The 23,069-nt window shown below is 44.3% G+C and overlaps 1 protein-coding gene across 5 annotated transcripts in view; it reads left to right on the top strand.

Moving 5' to 3' along the window:
• SH3TC1 (SH3 domain and tetratricopeptide repeats 1) overlaps positions 1-23,069 on the top strand; it is a 98,200-nt gene that overhangs the window by 30,320 nt on the left and 44,811 nt on the right. For all 5 annotated transcript variants that reach the window (XR_013622395.1, XM_078771764.1, XM_078771765.1 and 2 more), the window contains exons 4-7: positions 1,003-1,108; positions 8,498-8,641; positions 8,787-8,967; positions 22,110-22,186. Coding sequence is in view for 4 of the 5 variants with exons in the window: in XM_078771764.1 (XP_078627890.1) it covers positions 1,003-1,108; positions 8,498-8,641; positions 8,787-8,967; positions 22,110-22,186 (508 nt within the window). In the remaining variant the exon portion in view is untranslated. The remainder of the gene's footprint in view (positions 1-1,002; positions 1,109-8,497; positions 8,642-8,786; positions 8,968-22,109; positions 22,187-23,069) is intronic.

Here is a 23,069-nt window from a genome sequence, read left to right as displayed (position 1 = left end):
ATCTTTTAATCGCCATGCCTAGTCAATGACACATGTAAAGTTTCGAGTCAATCGATTTGGTGCTTTGGGAGAAGATGTTTTTTTAAGGTTTTAGGTTAAATCCAATATGGCTGCCAAACCATGTGACCTATGATTTCATACATTTAATATTTCAATACAAATGGGTCATAGATCATGTGTATGCAATTTCAGATTTTTAGGATAAGGAATTTGATTAAAACATTTATGGCTGGTAATCCGCTTCACATATGATGCCATCGTTATCATGCCTTTGTTCCCCATTGGGAGTACTTGACAATGTGCCGAGTTTGAAATTTTTCCATTCAGCGTTTTTGAGATTTTAAAAAATTATTTGCGTTTATTCCAAGATGGCTGCCATACCACGTGACCTACGACGTCACAATTATGATAACATTCTGCATGGGTGTCACTCCTACCCTGAAAGTTTTGTCTCAATCGGACATGTGGTTGCTGAGAAAAACGAGGTTTAGCCCGTACGGACGGACAGACAACTCCAAAATATAATGCTTCCGGCCACCTTCAGGGGCGGAGGCCTAAAAATTGTGGACAGACTGTGATCAAACTAGGTCGATGAGTTGGTTTGGTGACTAGAACAAGCCGATTAGATTTTGGTTCAGGTCCAGATCCAGCCGATTAGTGGGACACAAAACATAAACTGTTCAGCCTGACGGAGGTATGCTCTCTACCGAGTGCTGTTCTAGTTATTTAGATGAATGTCTACCTGTCCTACTGATCTTCCTTCTCTGAGAGTTTACACTACCTTGATGAACAATATAATTTGTAATTTGCATTTGATGTGCCCTCAATGAATTCTGCATGCTTACCCCTACCCTTCTGCTGCCATTTATAACATTTGTTATTGTAATCCTGTATGGGGTTTACTCTGCTATTGGAATGAACAAAACTGGAATGAGTGGATTTTCTCTGTGCTTTTGATTATTTGATGAACTCTTATGTAAATAACGATTGTCTGTTTATCAGGAATTATCAGCACGTTTGCTCTCCATCCACAGTGACTGGAATCGCATCGTCATCACTTTTAAAACTTTTGAGGAGATCGGGAGATTCTCAACATACTTTTCTCTCGGTACAGCATTTTGCAGACAACTTTGACTGGGGTGGTATAATATGAGGATTGTGACATGCATTAAAGTTTGCTAATGTTGTTTGCGCAATCATGGATGTGCAATCATTTGCAATGGAAAATAGTTTTTAAAAGAACAAGTAGAAAACTTCAGTCACAATTGTTGTTAGTGGATTAAGTATAAAATTAGGAGTTTTGTTTATGTCGGTACTTCACTTATGTTAGGCCTTGAATTTACTCATGAACAAAAGTTAAATCTTACAATAATGCAGCTATCACGTATGTGGGTATGTATGTATGTATGTAGCCGAAAGAGCCCCCCTGGTGGTGTGGTGTTAACCCAGAATGTGGGTTGGGCCTCACTTTTCCAGTCTATGTAACCACCGTTCGGGCTGTTCTATCCCATTCTTACACCCAGGGCTTCAATCAGTCAATGCACCACCTTCTCATGCCATCCCCCTTACTGAACTACAATCTTTATTACCCCCATGAACCCTTTCTAAATAAACTGTCTTACTTGCGGGTTTAGTGTTTCCTTCCTCTCTTTCCTCTTTTCTGGTTTGTTAATTATTTTGCTAATTGTATCCAAGAGCTGCCCTATTGTTGGTGCATATCACATCATATCGTATCATATGCCACTTTGCTCTTTCACGAGCCTCGATCTTGGAGAGAAAAAAACATTTTTATCTTTAACTGCTGCATTGGCCCCAGGAAGGTACAGGAATGGAGAGAGTCCATAAGAACCACCTTTAGAGGCCATTTTACGCCACAGAGCAGGGGTTGGCCTTTTTCGGACACTATTGTCCCCTTTTTGAAGCAATGTTTTACGGCCGGATGCCCTTCCTGCCGCCAACCCTGTTAGTCACCTCTTGCGACACACAGGGAATTACCAGCAAGCTGGTACTCAATTTGCCAACCTCAGAAGGTATGACAGGCTGAGTCAACCCCCATGGCGTTAATTCAGCGATCACATGGTTTCAAACCCAGGATCCTAGGATCCCAAGCCGGCACCCTAACCACTAAGCCAACACCAGGCTACGCTCCATAAGTGGAAGTTTATTATTTTAAATCATTCCATGAATTAATTCAGGATTTTACTTGCTGTACAAAGTCTTGTTTTCTATCAAGTAAGAATTTTAAAACATAGATTTTCTTTTAAACCATTTTTTTTAACTGTCGTTCTTTTCAAGGTCCAGGTTCTGTGTAAATATATACATTTCCACTTCAAATTTGAACTTGGATATTTGTGAATCCGTATAACAATTCAAAGTCACTTTTAATGTTTGTGTTGGTTTGTTATGATTGGTTTGCATGTCCAGCTTTTCAGAAATTTTATTATAAAAACAAGACCGAGAGTCTACCAGCGGCATAGCCGGGCGTGTTTGATACTTTCGTTGAAGAGGATAGTATGACCTGGGTGGAGATACCAATTAGCAAATAATGTCAGTATTGAATTATTTTTGAAGTACTTTAAGTCTCTAAGCTGCTGTCACCATGGGAAGAGAAGATGCATTGAGAAACTGGTTTATTCTATGTTTCGAGGCAACAATGAACCAACCATACACTGCTTCAATGCAGTAACTTTTCAATCACGACAAAGGGATTACAGTGCTACGATTATATTGTACAGTACAACGCTTCTTTCCTATACCATCTCCAGGTGCTGCATGAGGTCATCTCCGGGCACCAAAGGGGGCCCGGTGATGACACACGCTGAAAGGGAGTACTCAGTTTTCACTCCGGTTTCTTTCTTGATTTCTTTCTTGCTTGTTTGAACGACGATATCTCAGCCATCCTTTGGGCTAGGAAGCTGAAAATTGGGCACAATAGTGAGCACGTGATTTGGCAAAACCAGTATTTTTTATTTTTTGATTAATCAACTAATTGATTAATTCTTTAATTACTATCAATTTAAATTGATATACATGGGAAGATTACATACCCAGACCAGGAATCGATTCCTGGTTTGGATGTGTATTTTTCCTACAAATATCAATTTAATTATTTATAATGCTGTTTATTAATAGAATTCTTATAATTTTTTTTTTTTTTTCCTCATCTGGACAATATCTCAGGCACCTTTTGAGCTGGGAAGCTGATATTCGGACACTACAGTGACCAAGTGATGTGGCTATAAAGGATATTTTTGATTTATTGATTAATCAATTAATGGAATAATTATTTATTGATTAAGCAATTAATTTTTAAAAAATCGATTAATTAATTATTTTGTCCTCATCCTTCCCTTTCTCCTAACTCTTCTGCAATCTCTGACACACTATCAACCGCTCTCCCTACCTCCCCCTTTCACCCCTCATCTTACCCTACCCCTCCCCTGTCCTGTACCCGATGCTCCCCCTCCCTCTTCCTTAACGGTATGGACCTCAAACATCCGGGGCCTTCGCTCAAACCAGATTGCTCTTTCCATACAGGTTGCTGCTGACAAACCAGACGTAATCTGCTTAACAGAAACTTTCTTCATTCAAGATGTCTCCGATTCCTTAATATCTCTTCCTGGTTACTCCCTCCTCCAGTATGATAGACCTAAGCCTCGTCCTGGTGGTGGGGTTGCTATCTTTATCAAAAACTCTCTTCCTTACTCCCCCTGCACTGCCCTCTCTCAACCTCACCCCCAGGAGTACCTCTGGCGACAGCTTCCTCTCCACTCCCACCTTTTGTTCATATGTGTTTTGTACCATCCTCCAAACAGTGATGACTCCATTTACATTTCCCTGTCTAACAACATGGACCAACTTCTATCCACTCATCCCAACTCTCTCTTCCTCATATGTGGTGACTTCAACTGTCATCATGCCAGCTGGCTGGGTGTGGGTACCTCTCACACCAGCCATGGCACCTCAGCAAAGGATTTCTGCGACTCACTGGGACTGACACAATCTGTCAATTTCCCAACCCGAATCTCAGTCAACGTGGCATCTTCTCTTCTCAACTTGGTTATGACAAACATCCCTGCAAATGTCTGCTGCTCTTCTTCTGGTCCAATCGGTTCTTCTGATCATTTGCTTGTTCAAGTGGACATCTCTCTCTATGGCCGTTATCAGAGAGCCTCCTCAGCGCCGACGAGTCTGGCATTTCACTCAAACTGACTGGCACTGTCTTCAAGCAGCCATCAATCATCTGGACTCGTCTTCCATCTCTACTGCCTCTGACAAACTCTTCCTGGGAATTCTTCCAAAATAAACTGCTCTCTCTCATGCACAGATTTATCCCATCTCGTCTTCGGTTGTTATACCCTTCCTCCAGTCCATGGTACACTGAAGCTTGTGGTGAGGCAGTTGCCATGAAACAACTTGCCTTCACCTCATGGAAGGCTAATCCAACTGAAGGAAATCTCAGTTCCTTTCACAATGCTCGGAACAAGTGTGTCTACCCTCAGGAGAGCCAGGAAACAATATCTCTCTACTCACAAGACTGAACTCTCAAACCTGTCTCACTCCTCCAAATCCCGGTGGTGTCTGGTCAAATCTGTTTCTGGTCTTTGTTCCCCCTCTATCCCCTCCCATTACCTCAAACGTCTGCACAGCTGACACCACACGTGAAAAAGCCGAATGCCTCAACTCTGTGTTTGCCTCAACATCTTGTGTTCCAAACCCATCTCTCTCTGTACCCACCTTACCTAGTCGAACCCAGCTGCTCCTGGACTCTGTGTCCGTCTCTCCTGACAAGCTGGATAAGTTTTTGTCAAACCTCGACTCTGATTCTGCAACTGGAGCAGACGGAATCAGCCCACAGGTCCTAAAATCCTGCTCTGCCGCTCTATCTCACCCTCTCTCTGTTCTGTTCACCCTCTCTTTTGCTCAAGGTCATCTGCCGTCTGCTTGGAAATCAGCCAACATTACCGCTTTACACAAAAAGGTGCAAAAACAGATCCTTGCAACTACAGACCAATCAGCCTGCTCACAATAATCAGCAAGGTCATGGAATCAATCATCGCTTCTGACATATAATCTTTCCTCTTCCCCAAAGGCTTGATCTCGGCTCATCAATTTGGATTCAGACCAAGTCATTCTACTCTGGACATGCTGCATCTGCTGTCTCAACAATGGATGGAGGTCCTCAATACCAAACAGGAAACCAGAGCTGTCTCCCTTGACATATCACATGCCTTCAATACGGTCTGGCACCCTGCTCTGCTCACCAAACTCTCCTCCTATGGTATTGTTATGTCGCGGGGTAAAGGAATATCTAGAGCTAGGTAGATCTGTATAGGTAGGTATCCGACTATCGTAATAGGGAATCTACCTGTAATAAGTTCTATGTTTAGCCGGTTTGTCGGTATAAGCTGTAATGGTGTCCCCGCCACAGAAGGGAGGGGGGTGGGGGGGCTGGGCTTGCTAATTAGTTCAGGGATTATGGATAAAGTTCCCTCGTTCGTCTTCGTCGTTTCCCCCTGTCGCCAAACCTGTGTCCCTTATGGCAAAGCATTCACATAGACACTTAGATAGATCCCTGAGTGCACACATTAAATAATTCCCTCTCCTTACAATGACTGACCGGAAAGACAAGCAGGCAGCAGCCGCGTACAACACCTGGGCGACCAAGCATCGAGCAAGGCTGCGAGCCATGCCCAGGAGGACTGTTGATTGGCCAGGGGGAGGGGCGAGCAACACCACAGGGCGGGAAGCACTTGGCCAATGGGAGGGCACCAGCGCAGTCAGAACATTCGAGAGGTCGAGAATAGAGGCTCTGGTTGGTAATGCGCCAGAACTGACGTCACAGGGCGAGTGACAAAACGTCTCGTTCGCGGGCATTCGCTCTTCTCTTTGCGCTGGACCTTTTCGTGTTGGAGATCGCCCTTCGTGCTTTTTGCCTCTGCGTTGGACCGTCGTGCTTCGCTCTCTTTTGGCCTGGGTTTATTCACGTTCCTCCCTGCGTTCTTGACTGATGGTTGTTAGTTCACCATCTTCGTGGTGTTTGGAGCGGTGCTCGGTCATTCGCGGTGCTTTTGGTGCGGGAGCAAGGTTCGGTGCTGTGAGCAGGCGGGACCTCGTGGGTGGTCGACGAGGAGCCTGGAGTGAGGCAGGTCGCTCGGGGCCTGGTGGAGCGCGTGGGCGAAGCGGACGGAGGGTTTCTTCGCGCCGGAGCTTGGAGCCGTGTTGGACGGCGGACACGACTACAGACAAAGATAAGACGCACCACATTTCCCAAGTACACGACGGACAGTTATTTTATTAATTCATTTTCCTTTGTCTCGTATTCTGAAGTGAGTTGTGGGGACATCCCAACCTAGGATTTATTTATCATCACGTTTCCCTGTCCCGATCTTTATTTCAAATAAACCCTTGTATTATTTTCCATTTCCTTCTAAACCCGGATTCCCGTTTGAGTTCTTTCCCTCTACAAGTACGCGCTCTTGCCGCTTCTTCCTCTTCAATCTTCCTCCCGTGCTTCGATAGCAAAATCCGTATTTGGTCGTCACCTCAAGTAAAGCTGTTCGGTCATCCGTGAGCCCTGGTATTAACCGAAGGGGTTGCACGACAGTATCCATGGAAATCTCCATGCATGGCTTGAGAACTTCCTCTCTGGCCGTAGTCAACGTGTGGCCCTGCATGGATTTCCCTCATCTCCCATTGCTGTTCAGGCTGGAGTTCCCCAATACAGTGTTCTGGGCCCTGTGCTTTTTTTGGTTTTCATCAATGATCTCTCCAACTCCCTGGAAAATCCTCTCCATCACTTTGCTGATGACTCCACTCCCTGCCGCTCCATTCCTCATCCCACAGATCGGCAGTCTGCAGCCTCTTCACTCTCTGCAGACCTGGCCAAAATAACAAACTGGTCAAACAAGTGGAACATGTCTTTCAATCCTGACAAATCTCACACTCTCACCATGTCTCTCCGAAAAGACCGACTGGACAACCCCCCCCCCCCTCCCCCATCTACTTTCTCCACAATCCTATCCGATAAGTTCTGTCACTTAAGGTTTTGGGTCTCACTATCTGCCATGATATTTCCTGGGAAAACCACATTTCCAAGCTGGCCTCCAAAGCCAGTCGCCGACTGGGCATCCTCCGTCGTGCGAAGTCCTTTCTTGGCACACCTGAGCTCCTCACCACATACAAGGCTTTCATCCACAGCTCAATGGAACACACTTCTCCCCTCTGGGCTGGTGCTCCTGCGTCACACCTAGCTCGGTTTCACGCTGTTGAAACCAAAACTTTCAGAATCATTGGAATCTCCCGCGATGAAGCTAACTCCAAGGGCCTTTCACTCAATCACCGCAGGCAGGTTGGTGATCTTTCTGTCTTCTACCGACTCCTCTCTGGCCTTGCTGCCCCAGCTCTGTCTGTGCTCTGTCCCCCAAATATTCCTACAGGTCACACAAGATCTGCCAGTAACCCTCTTCTGGTAAAACTGCCAAAATCAAGACTCTCTGCTCACCTTCACTCTTACATTCCTCTGTTCTCTGGAACAAACTCCCTCATTCTCTTCAATCCCACTCCTCCCTCCAGGTCTTGAAAACAGCTGTTCACCATCATCTCTTATGTTCCCCCATCCAAAACCTTGATCTTTTCTACACCCCTTAATTCACCCCAGATCCACTTTTTTGAAATACCGACTTCTTTCCTGGAAGTCCTAGCAGTGTCCACGTGTTTTTTTTTTTTACCTCTCCCACACCCATCCCATGCCTCCTCCCCCCAAGCCCTCTCCCTCCCACAGATCTCCCGATGTCCCTGTTCTCTACTGTTGTACTTGTGTGCTTCCCTCTCTCTCTCTCCCCATCTTGCCTTCTGCTCCCTTTATTATGTTTTATGTGTCTGTTTTATTTGTGATTAATGTTAGCCCTTACACGAGCCTCGATCTTGTACACAAAAAAATATATAGATTTTTGAAAAGTTACAGCTTCGGATGAAACACTGGTGGTTTAGGTATGCTATTGGCCAATCGATTAAGAAATTATTTATTTTACGATTATTATTTATTTGCTTTCATTACGCAATCAATCAATGATTGTACACCTACCCCTCCCAATACCGTCTATATGTGCTGCTTGGCAGCATCGCTGGGCGCTGGAGGATATGTTATTTATTTATTTGGTATGGGGGGTGGTGTACTTTGAATGTATCTGTACTTGTTCGTGATATTATTAGTTGAAGAGGAGAAATATATTGAAATGGGGATATTATTAGTCTGGTTTATACATAAGACCGAGTTGTCTTGTTTGCGGTTCCCATCTGATCACAATAACCACACTCATTTGCTATATTGATGTGCCTATTGTCTTCTCGCACTCCTGTAAATTGTGCAAAATTAATATATTTTAACATGTCTGCTTGTATGTCATCAATGTCGAGGCTCCTTTAAGAGCCTTAGATCACTATGAATAGTAATTATATTAATGGCGATATAATGATATTTTCTGTTTTTGCTCAGGATTAGTCAGAAGATGTCTTGAGAACTTTCTTTTTCATGACGAAGCCTGGCTGGTTCCTGATGCTCGCGAAATGGTGCAACTTCGTGTGAAAATCGACAAAGATACTCTGCAAATGATATTGCTGGGTTTGTTGATTCAAGAAGGTCAGTCATAACTCATAAAACATGACAAAATAATATTTAGTGTTAGCATGGGAACATAAATGAATAATCGATGTGTTTGTGCTAAAACTTTTTGACCAAGATTTCACTGGCCTTCAATGGGAGATGTGCACCAAATATTTTCTAGGGCCTTTCTTTGCCCGAGTAAGAGATCCTTCATCCATCGAGGGAATGGAGGTGGCTTTTGGGCAGGTGTTGGTTCTTGAAGAAGACAGCAAAACCAATTGCTGGAAAATATCATCTTTGAGTGGTACAGACAAGGCTTCATCTCTGAAGGCCAGCATGGAAACACTTGGACCTTTCCATCAGTAAGAACCTAAAAGGCACATAGTCATAAACTAGATTAGACAACACTGTTTACGATTTGTACTTTGCGAACCTGTTTCAGACAGTCATGGCCATCCTCAGGATATCGAATACCAATGAGGGTGTAATGAATATGATCATGAAATATAAAATGAATTAAATGCTGAGTTTCACATTTCATGCTTAAATTTAATGTACTAGGGCATGCCCGTACTATATATATATCTAAAATTATATCCCCCCCCCTCTATTTACATGAAATGGTTTGGTCCATTCGCAAAGCCAAAGCGAACGGCTTGCGAGTACGGTGACAACCCCCCCCCCCTCTATTTACATGAAATGGTTTGGTCCAAAGCGAACGGCTTGCGAGTACGGTGACAATCCCCCCCCCCTCTATTTACATGAAATGGTTTGGTCCAAAGCGAACGGCTTGCGAGTACGGTGACAACCCCCCCCCCCCTCTATTTACATGAAATGGTTTGGTCCAAAGCGAACGGCTTGCGGAGTTTGGTAAAGAAATCGCCATAGCGTGCACAAACGCGCAGGAAAGCGAAAGAATCGCAAATTAGTTTTAATTAGTTTTAAAACATAGTTTAACGCCAACATAGCGGCAACATAGTTTGCCAACGTGAAATAAATGAATACGCTCTCAAATGTGCCGTCCGAGGCAGAGTCTGTTCGGCACACGTGATAACTCGCTGCTCTCTGATTGGTTGAATCGTTTTTTGGACATAGCTCGGTAACTACTTCTCCGATTAATATGAAACCTTGAAAAGGCACATCCTCGGGTCCCCAGCAATATATCTGGCAAGTTTCAAGTATATCGGACCCGTGGTTGTCGAGAAACAGCGGTCACAGACAAACAAACACACAGACACACAGAGATTACTGGAATTATAGATAGATTATACGTCATAACTTTTAATTCACCTTGCAAGTGCTGATCAGCAAATCTGTGGCTCAAGTGGAAAAACATAGGGGCAATACCCCTGACGCTCACCTGGTAGAATAAACAGCATACTACACTGACTAAAGGAATTTTAAACCAATTTCAATGGTTGCTAGAAGACAGGGCATCATGTACAATCATACTGACATAATCATAAAATTTTAAACAAACAAACAAAATGCCTATTTTCGGGGGCAAACCCTATCCCTCCTCACCTTTCCCCTCCCCCCCCCCACTCCCATCCTGTATACCTCCTCAGACCCCAATTTTTCTAATGCCTTGAACATACTTTGGTAAATCACGGGTAGTGAAGGTTGTGGTCAGGTTTCATCAAAATTGTGTGTGTAGTTTCAGAAAATAAAGCAAATATCTATTTTGGGGGGTCAAACCTGGACCCACTTTGACCCCCTGTATACCCCCTTAGACCTCGATTTTTTTGTAATGCTGTGAACAAACTTTAGTCACAACACAACAAATATCATTTGTGCCAAATTTGGTCGAAATCCCATCAGCGGTTTCGAAGAAGTTTCAAGTGCTTACGGACCGACGACGCGCCATCACACAAGCTTCCCTGAACTTCGTTCCAGGTGAGCTAAAAAGAAAGAAAGAAAATGATTGGTTGGTCGAACGCTTTAAATTGAACTCGATCATGTAGGAAAGGTTTGTTAAAATCGTTGTAGAAAAAAATGATTTTTAAAATGAATTTTTCAAGGCGGAGCACAAACCTAATGATCATCACCAATAACTCTCAGTTGTTTTCCCATATCAAATATTTCAAATATTTTTTGTGTCAAAAAATGAGGAATACAGTCGATTTGACAAAATTCAAGTAAATAAATTCCAGAGCCAATTGTAAAAATAAATTCCAAAAATACATTGAAATTACCAAGAGCTATAATTATTTGCTAATCCATTTACCATACTCCCTCTGCTTTAAATGATGGACGCGTTCCTAAAAAAGGGCGTTCGTTCAGAGCGAACCAATTTTAACATGGTGCAGGGGAGATATGCTCCAGACCCTTTCCCAAGACAAATAGTGCATTGTTTCCTCTCTAACTGACATAGCAAAAACAAATAATACATCAATATTCAGGAATATAATTCAACACAAGCACAGTATTAATGAACACTCACCAATACAACAACAAACAACAGCCATTTTAAGGCCATTTTCCCTGCCAGAGCGGGGGTTAGCCTTGCGGTCCCCATGACAATATTCTCCATTTTGCCCTATTTTCTGCATCTCCCATCGTTAACCCCCTTGCCCGCATTTCTTCTTCCACCATCTTTAGCCAAGTCTTTCTCAGTCTTCCCCATCTTCTACTTCATCGACATTCATTTCCATCACTCTTCTCAACCAGTCACTTTCATCCTTCCTCAACACATGACCAAACCATCTCAACCTGTTCCTCTTCTCAACATCCATCGCAGGCTCTATTCCCATCATCTTTCGCAATTCATCATTTGTTTTCCTCTCTCTCAACGATACTCCACACATCCACCGAACCATTCGCATTTCCACCCTTTCCAACCTTCGTTGCTGCTCTACGTTCATTACCCATGTCTCGCTCCCATAAATCATAACACTTCTCACACATGCAACATACACCTTTCCCTTCAGCTTCAACGACACTCTCCTCCTCATCAGCACGCCACTCAGTTCCCGAAACTTCTTCGATGCACATCTCACTCGAGCAACCGTTGCCGAGTCTGATCCACCTTCTCCATTCAGCATGTCTCCGAGGTAGCAAAATGTTTTCACACCTTCCAGCTGCACGCCGTCTCCAAGATCCAACACAGCATTTCCTCCATCTGCAGCTCCCTCTGTGCACACCTTACACTTGAATGTAGCTGCCACACTGGTTAATGACCCTCTCAGACCACTACATTTTTGATGAACCCACTCAGCACACATTGAACTTTGTACACATTGTGCACTTTTAACTCAGCGCACATTGTTCAATGTACAATCATCACCAATACAGGGCAGTTTATATTTCACTGTTAGTACGAGGAGCCTCAACTGTGAGTTTTACGTCATGAAGATTCTGCGGCTTTGTAAATTTATCAAACCATCCTTTGCTTGCTAAGAATGGCTCGGCAGGAGATGAAACCCCCTGTTCCTGATGTCGCCATTTATACTGTAATGCAAAATTCAGACCTCAGCACAACATGAGTGTGGTCTGGTCGTCCTTTATTCCAGCTTGAAACACACAAACAAACCTGTGTGGTCCAAAAATACCAACGTTAACATTACAATATGTTTACAACAACAATCATATGCTGTACATTCGGCAAGCATGTCATCAAATTGATTCCATATTAATAAAGTGTAAACTAAGTGCCGACATATCGTTTACTAGTATTCCATACTAAAACAGAGTAGAATATCAAGACCATTCCGGCGAAATATCAAAACCACACAATCACAGCACAACTCCCACGTGACGGTGTAATAACTCCCACGTGGCGGTGTAATAACTCCCACGTGACGGTGTGATAACTCCCACGTGGTGGTGTAATACCTCCCACGTGACAGTGTAATAACTCCCACGTGACGGTGTAATAACTCCCACGTGACGGTGTAATAACTCCCACGTGACGGTGTAATAACTCCCACGTGACGGTGTAATAACTCTCACCCCGCCGTCGTCGAGTCTCATGAGCAAGACTCGTCAAACTTCAGGAACTGGGCGTGGTCAAGTACTTTGCAAAGCGCCGCCACATGTCGATACCAAAGGATATAAACGTCACTCCAGCCAATAACATACTTAATGCAATGATGTCGAATGAGGAGAAATTTCTACATTTATAACCTCCTTACCCCGAAACTGGAGTTACAAGCTGTGCACATTCTGCTCTGAAAAAGCTCGCCATGTTCTCTGAAGAGAATCGGAATCGGCGCAAAACCAGCCAGTTTAACCAGTTCTTCTGGTGGACTCTCCCAATTCCACTTTGCGTCGGTGGGGGGGGGGGGGGGGGGGGGGAGAAGGGGAAAATGGACTGCTCCAAGTTCAGGGGGGAACTGGTGCTGTAATTGGCTTAAGGCCGAAAAAAATATATTGCTGGTCTCTGGTCAGACCAAAGTTCCAGAATTGATGCGGCGATGCGGTTTAAAAAAATTTTTTTTTTGGTTTTTTTGAAAAGCATGGGTTGCACATATAAAGGTGTTTTTTGTGTCCTCATGCCTTGCGGTCCTCGTCATCTGCTGTGGCGCCGTCCAGAGAGAAATTAAAGACAGCCAATGGGACTTGTAGGCCTTTTTTTTTGTAAATAATGAACACAAGCTTAAGTTATTTTAAAATGTATTTATTCTGAAAATTATTAAGTTCTTCAAGCATATTATAGACTGCCATTTCGATCTCGAGATCGCCTCGCCGTACCGTTAAACATTCCAATGCGTCGATCGTGTCAACACTGCGCATGCGCAAATGGTCTAACAGGCCGATGGTCTCCCACGATCTCTTCTCCCTGTCCACCAGATTATCACAGACACTTACTACTTCATGACAAACGCGATAGGATCCAGGCCTAACTAACGAGACCACCCGCAGCTCTCTAGGCCTTCTGGTTGCTTCACACGAACCCGACAAAGAACGTCTTCGTTTCAATAAATGACAATATTCAGCCGATAGAGGCCTTGCATCGCGTGGGCGTCGTCCATGGCAACCGGTTCCGGCCGCCATCTTGGGTCGATAAACAACATGGTGGGAAAGCTGTCGTTGTTGTTTTTTTTTTTTGTTTTTTTTTGTATACAGAGTCGAGGCTCGTGAAAGAGCTAACATTTATCAAACAAACAAATCAAACAAACAAGCAAGCAAACAAAGTATATAAAAAGGGGAGCAGTCGACAAGATGGGGAGAGAAGGGGAGGAAGCACACAAACACAACATTTGAGAGCAGGGACATCGGGAGATGTGTGGGAGGAAGAGGGCCTGGAGGGAGGCAGGATAGGTATAAAACGCAAGGACACCAAGGACTTCCAGGAAAGAAGACAAAAGTCACCTCAAAAAAGTGGATTTGGGGTGAAATTAGCGGGGGTAGAAAAGATCAAGGTTTTGGATGGGGGAAGATAAGAGATGGTGGTGAACAGCCGTTTTAAAGACCTGGAGGGAGGAGTGGGATTGAAGAGAGTGAGGGAGTTTGTTCCAGAGGCGGGAGAAAAGAGGAATGAAGGAGTGAAGGTGAGCAGAGAGTCTTGATTTTGGCAGTTTACCCATAAGAGGGTTGCAGGCAGATCTTGTGCGACCTGTAGGAATATTTGGGGGACAGAGCCCAGAGAGAGCTGGGGGAGCAAGGCCGGAGAAGAGTCGGTAGAAGACGGAAAGACCACCAACCTGCCTGCGGTGAGTAAGTGAAAGGCCCTCGGAGATAGCGTCATCGCGGGAGATTCCAATGATTCTGAACGCTTTGGTTTCAACAGCGTGAAGACGAGCTAGGTGTGAGGCAGGAGCACCAGCCCAGAGGGGAGAGCAGTATTCCATAGAGCTGCAGATGAAAGCCTTGTATGTGGTGAGGAGCTCAGGTGTGCCAAGGAAAGACTTCGCACGACGGAGGATGCCCAGTCGGCACCTGGCTTTGTAGGCCAGCTTGGAAATGTGGTTTTCCCAGGAAAGACCATGGCAGATAGTGAGACCCAAAAGCTTGAGTGACAGAACTTCTTGGAGAGGATTGTTCAGAAAGTTGATTTTCGTCAGACGGACCTGTCGGTTTACGCCCGTAGCTTGCCCGTTGAGGCGTTTTCGCGGTATTGCGAGAAACCGAGGCTGTGTCATCTGCCTGTGGACCCGTGTGGACCCACAAGTACGCCACACGCACTCCACGGTCCACACACACTCCACACGTACGCCACAAGTACGTCACACACACTCCACACGTATGCCACAAGTACACCACACACACTCCACAAGTACGCCACACGTACGCCACACGTACGCCACACACACGCCACACGTACGTCACACACACTCCACACATACGCCACAAATACGCCACACACACTCCACACGTACGCCACAAGTACACCACACACACTCCACACGGACGCCACACACACTCCACAAGTACGCCACACGTACGCCACACACACTCCACAAGTACGCCATACACTCTCCACATGTACGCCACAAGTATGCCACACGTACGCCACACACACTCCACACGTACGCCACAAGTACGCCACACGTACGCCACACACACTCCACACGGATGCCACACACATTCCACAAGTACGCCACACGTACGCCACACACATTCCACAAGTACGCCACACGTACGCCACACACACTCCACAAGTACGCCACATGTATGCCACACACACTCCACAAGTACGCCACACACACTCCACACGTACGCCACACACACTCCACACGGACGCCACACACACTCCACAAGTACGCCACATGTACGCCACACACACTCCACAAGTACGCCACACGTACGCCACACACACTCCACACGTACGCCATACACTCTCCACATGTACGTAACCAAATGTCTAATCCTGCTTTTCGCTTCGCGAGCGAAGGTAACAACCTCATGAGCCATATTCTCACCTGAGAGGTGCAGTCAAGGCAGCGATGAAACCGTTTTAGCGGTGTCGTCCGGATGAAATCAGCACAACAACTCTTTACCATCGTGTAAGGGCCAATTTCTATGTGAGACGAGTTTCAAATTGCCGCCATGATGTATGGTGGCAGAAGCAATGTTTTGCCACCCAAGCGGTCACGTGACTAAGACGATGACGTCACATGCAACTTCCCCATTGGATTCATGACGTCACGGCACACAAAACTACTCATATCTTTGGAACGGCTGGTTGGATTTGGACAAACTAAACGCAGTGTTTTAGGGGAGAACCGTGCGCGAACGTCGATACCAAATTTGAAAAAACAAATTGTTGACGCGCAGGGTCAAAATCGATGCGCGCGCTGACCAGAGACCGGAAATACATTTTTCTCGGCCTAATATAGCAGTAAAAACTGCACTGGCTCTCGGTAGCAATCACAATACAGCTTAGGCGCCTTAGCAAGTCATAAAAATATTGTTGATTGGTTTCCTCAACATATTTATTTAATCTTGGCCGCATTCCTGCGAATGGATCATATGCTTGACGAGCTCATATTAAATACATGGCCAACCATTGTCGGGCCATCTCCACTTGCAAGTCGTCGAAGCACCTCCAACTTGGTTTCAGGCGTTAGACTCTCCTTATGCGTCTTCATTGGGGGGATGGGGGGTGGAGGGGGTGGCCACCAAGAATAAACAGTATTTGTAGAATTTCAAAAAAAGCCACATCACTGTTCATATCGGTAAATATTATTCCGTGTTTGGAAAAACTGGAAAATTGGAAAACAACAACACTGACAACAAAAACAACAACACTGACAACAAAAACAACACTGGCTTCCACTTCCAACAACACTGACAACAAAACAACACTGACTTCCACTCCCAATAACACTGACAACAAAAACAACACTGACTTCCACTCCCAACAACACTGACAACAAAACAACACTGACTTCCACTCCCAACAACACTGACAACAAAAACAACACTGACTTCCACTCCCAACAACACACAACAAAAACAACACTGGCTTCCACTCCCAACAACACTGACAACAAAAACAACACTGACTTCCACTCCCAATAATACTGACAACAAAAACAACACTGGCTTCCACTCCCAACAACACTGACAACAAAACAACACTGGCTTCCACTCCCAACAACACTGACAACAAAAACAACACTGACTTCCACTCCCAACAACACTGACAACAAAAACAACACTGACTTCCACTCCCAACAACACTGACAACAAAAACAACACTGACTTCCACTCCCAACAACACTGACAACAAAAACAACACTGACTTCCACTCCCAATAACACTGACAACAAAAACAACACTGACTTCCACTCCCAACAACACTGACAACAAAACAACACTGGCGTCCACTCCCAACAACACTGACAACAAAAACAACACTGACTTCCACTCCCAACAACACTGACAACAAAAACAACACTGACTTCCACTCCCAACAACACTGACAACAAAAACAACACTGACTTCCACTCCCAACAACACTGACAACAAAAACAACAACACTGACAACAAAAACAACACTGACTTCCACTCCCAACAACACTGACAACGAAACAACACTGGCTTCCACTCCCAACAACACTGACAACAAAAACAACACTGACTTCCACTCCCAACAACACTGACAACAAAAACAACACTGACTTCCACTCCCAACAACACTGACAACAAAAACAACACTGACTTCATATTTACATGTTTGTTTGAGCAGATTCTGTGTGGCCACAATAATGGGATGTAGTGAAACTGAGTTGAACCAATCGGTGTATCTGCTTCAATGGACAGGAAGTTGGTGTCGTCCAGGCCAAAACTTTAGCCATACTCCATGAGATGTCCATCCATCTCCTTGAATCATCTGTAGCGGCTTGATCTCCATCGCTCCAATTCCATCAACAAAGTTGGCATCATTCTTTGCAGATAAACATCAATAGTTATTTTCAATTTATTCTGTTAAATTTAGCGATCATTGAATTCATTAATGTTTTTTATCGATTTACGTTTTTTAAAAATCAACAACACAGGGGAAGGGTTAAGCTTAAAAACTAAGAGGGGCCCCTGGGTGGAAAACCAAAGAAAGGAAATCGGAATGGTGGATAGGGGTGCCACAGATGATTGACCAAAAGCAAAATAAAAGAGGGGATGAAGGGCTTCAGGGAACTTTGCAGACAAAGACGCAGCATTCCAGATGCCACCAGATGGTGCAAATTGGCGCACATTGATGCCGCCATTGATTGATTCTAGATGCCACCAGATGGTGCAAATTGGCGCACATTGATGCCGCCATTGATTGATTCTAGATGCCACCAGATGGTGCAAATTGGCGCACATTGATGCCGCCATTGATTGATTCTAGATGCCACCAGATAGTGCAAATTGGCGCACATTGATGCCGCCATTGATTGATTCTAGATGCCACCAGTGGTGCAAATTGGCGCACATTGATGCCGCCATTGATTGATTCTAGATGCCACCAGATGGTGCAAATTGGCGCACATTGATGCCGCCATTGATTGATTCCAGATGCCACCAGATGGTGCAAATTGGCACACATTGATGCCGCCATTGATTGATTCTAGATGCCACCGGATAGTGCAAATTGGCGCACATTGATGCCGCCATTGATTGATTCTAGATGCCACCAGTGGTGCAAATTGGCGCACATTGATGCCGCCATTGATGGATTCTAGATGCCACCAGATGGTGCAAATTGGCGCACATTGATGCCGCCATTGATTGATTCCAGATGCCACCAGATGGTGCAAATTGGCACACATTGATGCCGCCATTGATTGATTCTAGATGCCACCGGATAGTGCAAATTGGCGCACATTGATGCCGCCATTGATTGATTCTAGATGCCACCAGATGGTGCAAATTGGCACACATTGATGCCGCCATTGATTGATTCTAGATGCCACCGGATAGTGCAAATTGGCGCACATTGATGCCGCCATTGATTGATTCTAGATGCCACCAGTGGTGCAAATTGGCGCACATTGATGCCGCCATTGATTGATTCTAGATGCCACCAGATGGTGCAAATTGGCGCACATTGATGCCGCCATTGATTGATTCCAGATGCCACCAGATGGTGCAAATTGGCGCACATTGATGCCGCCATTGATTGATTATAGATGCCACCAGATGGTGCAATTGGCGCACATTGATGCCGCCATTGATTGATTCTAGATGCCACCAGATGGTGCAAATTGGCGCACATTGATGCCGCCATTGATTGATTCTAGATGCCACCAGATGGTGCAAATTGGCGCACATTGATGCCGCCATTGATTGATTCTAGATGCCACCAGATAGTGCAAATTGGCGCACATTGATGCCGCCATTGATTGATTCTAGATGCCACCAGATGGTGCAAATTGGCGCACATTGATGCCGCCATTGATTGATTCTAGATGCCACCAGATAGTGCAAATTGGCGCACATTGATGCCGCCATTGATTGATTATAGATGCCACCAGTGGTGCAAATTGGCGCACATTGATGCCGCCATTGATTGATTCTAGATGCCACCAGATGGTGGAAATTGGCGCACATTGATGCCGCCATTGATTGATTCCAGATGCCACCAGATGGTGCAAATTGGCACACATTGATGCCGCCATTGATTGATTCTAGATGCCACCGGATAGTGCAAATTGGCGCACATTGATGCCGCCATTGATTGATTCTAGATGCCACCAGTGGTGCAAATTGGCGCACATTGATGCCGCCATTGATGGATTCTAGATGCCACCAGATGGTGCAAATTGGCGCACATTGATGCCGCCATTGATTGATTCCAGATGCCACCAGATGGTGCAAATTGGCACACATTGATGCCGCCATTGATTGATTCTAGATGCCACCGGATAGTGCAAATTGGCGCACATTGATGCCGCCATTGTTTGATTCTAGATGCCACCAGATGGTGCAAATTGGCACACATTGATGCCGCCATTGATTGATTCTAGATGCCACCGGATAGTGCAAATTGGCGCACATTGATGCCGCCATTGATTGATTCTAGATGCCACCAGTGGTGCAAATTGGCGCACATTGATGCCGCCATTGATTGATTCTAGATGCCACCAGATGGTGCAAATTGGCGCACATTGATGCCGCCATTGATTGATTCCAGATGCCACCAGATGGTGAAAATTGGCGCACATTGATGCCGCCATTGATTGATTATAGATGCCACCAGATGGTGCAATTGGCGCACATTGATGCCGCCATTGATTGATTCTAGATGCCACCAGATGGTGCAAATTGGCGCACATTGATGCCGCCATTGATTGATTCTAGATGCCACCAGATGGTGCAAATTGGCACACATTGATGCCGCCATTGATTGATTCTAGATGCCACCAGATGGTGCAAATTGGCGCACATTGATGCCGCCATTGATTGATTCTAGATGCCACCAGATGGTGCAAATTGGCGCACATTGTTGCCGCCATTGATTGATTCTAGATGCCACCAGATGGTGCAAATTGGCGCACATTGATGCCGCCATTGATTGATTCCAGATGCCACCAGATGGTGCAAATTGGCGCACATTGATGCCGCCATTGATTGATTCTAGATGCCACCAGATGGTGCAATTGGCGCACATTGATGCCGCCATTGATTGATTCTAGATGCCACCAGGTGGTGCAAATTGGCGCACATTTGCACCAGATGTTTCAAATTGGCAAAGATTGCGCACATTCCAAATGATGCAAACTCGTGGCTTTCGAAGGGCCTCCCCGAATCCTGGACTAAGTGCAGCTCCGGTCACAAACTGGCAGAGAACTTTTTCTGACGTTATGTGCCACATGATGAAGCAACCTCCCACAGTGCTACACCTGGAGTTTGTTCTGTTAGCAAACAGCTTGCTATCGCTTCCCAAGCCAGTCGTTCCATCTCAACCGCTTTGCAAGCAATGTGCTTGGCCATTCAGCAAGTGGAGCCAGCGATTAAGAGAGGTGCTTAGGGTTAGGGTTAGGGTTAGCAAAGCCGTAGTCTTAGCAAAGATGACCGCCGTAGTCGGATCCGAAACGACACCACAACCGAACGACATAAGTCGGATTCCAAACGACATGAAATGTTCAGAGGCATACCCATGTTATTGCTACTCAAATATTATTGAAATGTGCATTTCATACATTGTTACTTGCACTTTTCATCCTAATTCTTCAAGATCTACAGACATGCAAACCCCCTTCCTCCCTCTCCCCAAAAAGCACATTGGTATGTCGATAAATAAGCTTGGCAGGGGGATTCATCCTGCCTCCACATTTCTACATCTTTCTTTCACTCTTCCTCGTACTCTGTAGCCGAAATGAATTATCATAAAAATAATTCATTTCTTAATCAATCGGATAATAGCATACCTAAACCACCACTGTTTCATCGGAATCTGTAACTTTTTGAAAATTAATGAATTAATCGAATAATTAAATAATTAAATAATTAATAGATTAAACAATAAGTCAAAAAATGGCCTTTACATTCAAATCACTTGGTCATTTCCGTGTCCAAATATCAGCTCCATAGCTCAAAAGGTGCCTGAGATATTGCCCAGATGAGAAAGAAAATAAATAAGTCCTTAATAAAGTGATAAGAAGTAATTAATTAATTAATTGATTAATCAAAAAATAAGATATGCCGTTTTTGCCAAAGCACATGCCCAAATTTCAGCTTCCTTGCTCAAAGGATGGCTAAGATATCGCCCGGAAAAACGAGAGAGCCTTGTCCCTTGACCTATATAGTTACCAAACATCGACAGCCTCACTTTTGTACTTCGGAATCCTGTGGTAAGGTTTGAGGAAGATAGCTTAAAGTGTTCGCGAGTTATTACACTTACAGATAAACAAACAAAAATGCAAACAAACTTGAACTTCGAGTTCAAGAACTTGAAACAAACGAGACAGACCGACAAATGAAGAAAATTTTCAATTTTCGTAATAACAGACAGGAGTGAAAACAAAATCCGTCCTAAACCTAAAGCCTAAACCTAAACCTAAACCTAAACCTAAAGGTGGTTTTAGTGAAAACAAAATCCGTCCACCTTTGGTGGCGGAGGTAATAAAAGAAACTACAAAACATCTGAAAATGCGAAGCCAAAAATGCAAAAATAAAACCTTGCTAAAAAATATACTGACAAAAGGTCAAATGGTAAAAAAAAAGAAAAGGTTCTCGACCGGACAGACACACACAGACACACACGCACAGATACACACACACACACACACACACACACACACACACACGCACACACACACACACACACACACACACAGAGACACACACACACGCACACACACACACACACACACACACACACACAAATGTGATTGCAAATGGGGAGCCTTAAAATACCCCCGGTCATATCCAAATTGGTGGTACTGTTATTGTTGAGAGTAGTTGACATTGCCCTATATTCTAGTTGTTGAATTCAATTTCGGAGCTATTTAGTCCATTTTTAAAAACATGATAGAAGTCCATATGTTATCCCTTTTATGCAACTTGATCATGTGAGCTCCCTTTTTTGGGTGAAACAAATGTCATACCAGAACCTTTGTGATGGTTTTTGCAGATGGTTTTTGAAAAGCTTTACGTCAAGACTCCCAAACAGCAGAGATGATTTGTCAACATCATTTGTTAGTATGGCAGGTGAAGTAACCATTTTCATATCGATTTATCACATAAGAATACATTGATGATTAAATGGTTAAAGTGTCGCTGTTTGATGAGAGTGGGTAAAGGTTGACGTGAACTTTTTCTTGTAAAATATGTAAAAACTAGAACGGCACTCGGTAGAGAGCATACCTCCACCACGCTGACCTATTTGTTTTGTATCCACTGATAGGCCGGATCTGGATCCGGAACTGAACCAAAATCGAATCGGATTGTTCTTGTCACCGAACCAACTCGTCCACCAAGTTTAGTCATAACTAGTCCATAACTTTTTTTAAATATAATGTTATTTGTCGTTTTTCACCCATCTCTTAATGGTGTCGATTTCTCTTTAGAAATTAAATAATTCTCGTATCCGAATCCATATTCAGATCTTCACCAAAATCGAATCAATTAGTCCTTGTCACACACACAACCTCTCCACCAAGTTTCGTTCAAATCCGTCCCTGACGTTTTGAGATATTGTGCTATGTATAGGTTCTAGCCCCATCACTCAATGGTGAAGAATCATTTGAATAATTTTCAGATCCGGGTCCAGATTTGTATCTTCACCAAAAGTCTAATCAATTCGGCCTTGTCACACACCCAACCTCTTCACCAAATTTCGACGGAATCCGTGGACAACTGTTTGAGATATCTTGTTCACAAATAGACAAACAAGAAAGACGTCGAGCAGAGCAGAAGCAGACTCTACTTGCAGAATCCACCCCCTTAAAGAAAGTTGCCGTGCAGACATCAAATTGTCCATTTCATGAAAATTATAATTGATGACCTTAACCATAGCTCAGGCCAATTAGATGAAAATTGATTATTCAGATGAAAATTGATTATTTTTCAGATGAAAATTGATTATTTTTCA

Source organism: Myxine glutinosa, chromosome 2 (assembly GCF_964187855.1).
Source record: "Myxine glutinosa chromosome 2, kmMyxGlut1.1, whole genome shotgun sequence".
Lineage (NCBI taxonomy): Eukaryota > Metazoa > Chordata > Myxini > Myxiniformes > Myxinidae > Myxine > Myxine glutinosa.
The sequence above is the reverse complement of the archived record's forward strand: the minus strand, read 5'-3'. Positions and strand labels throughout refer to the sequence as shown.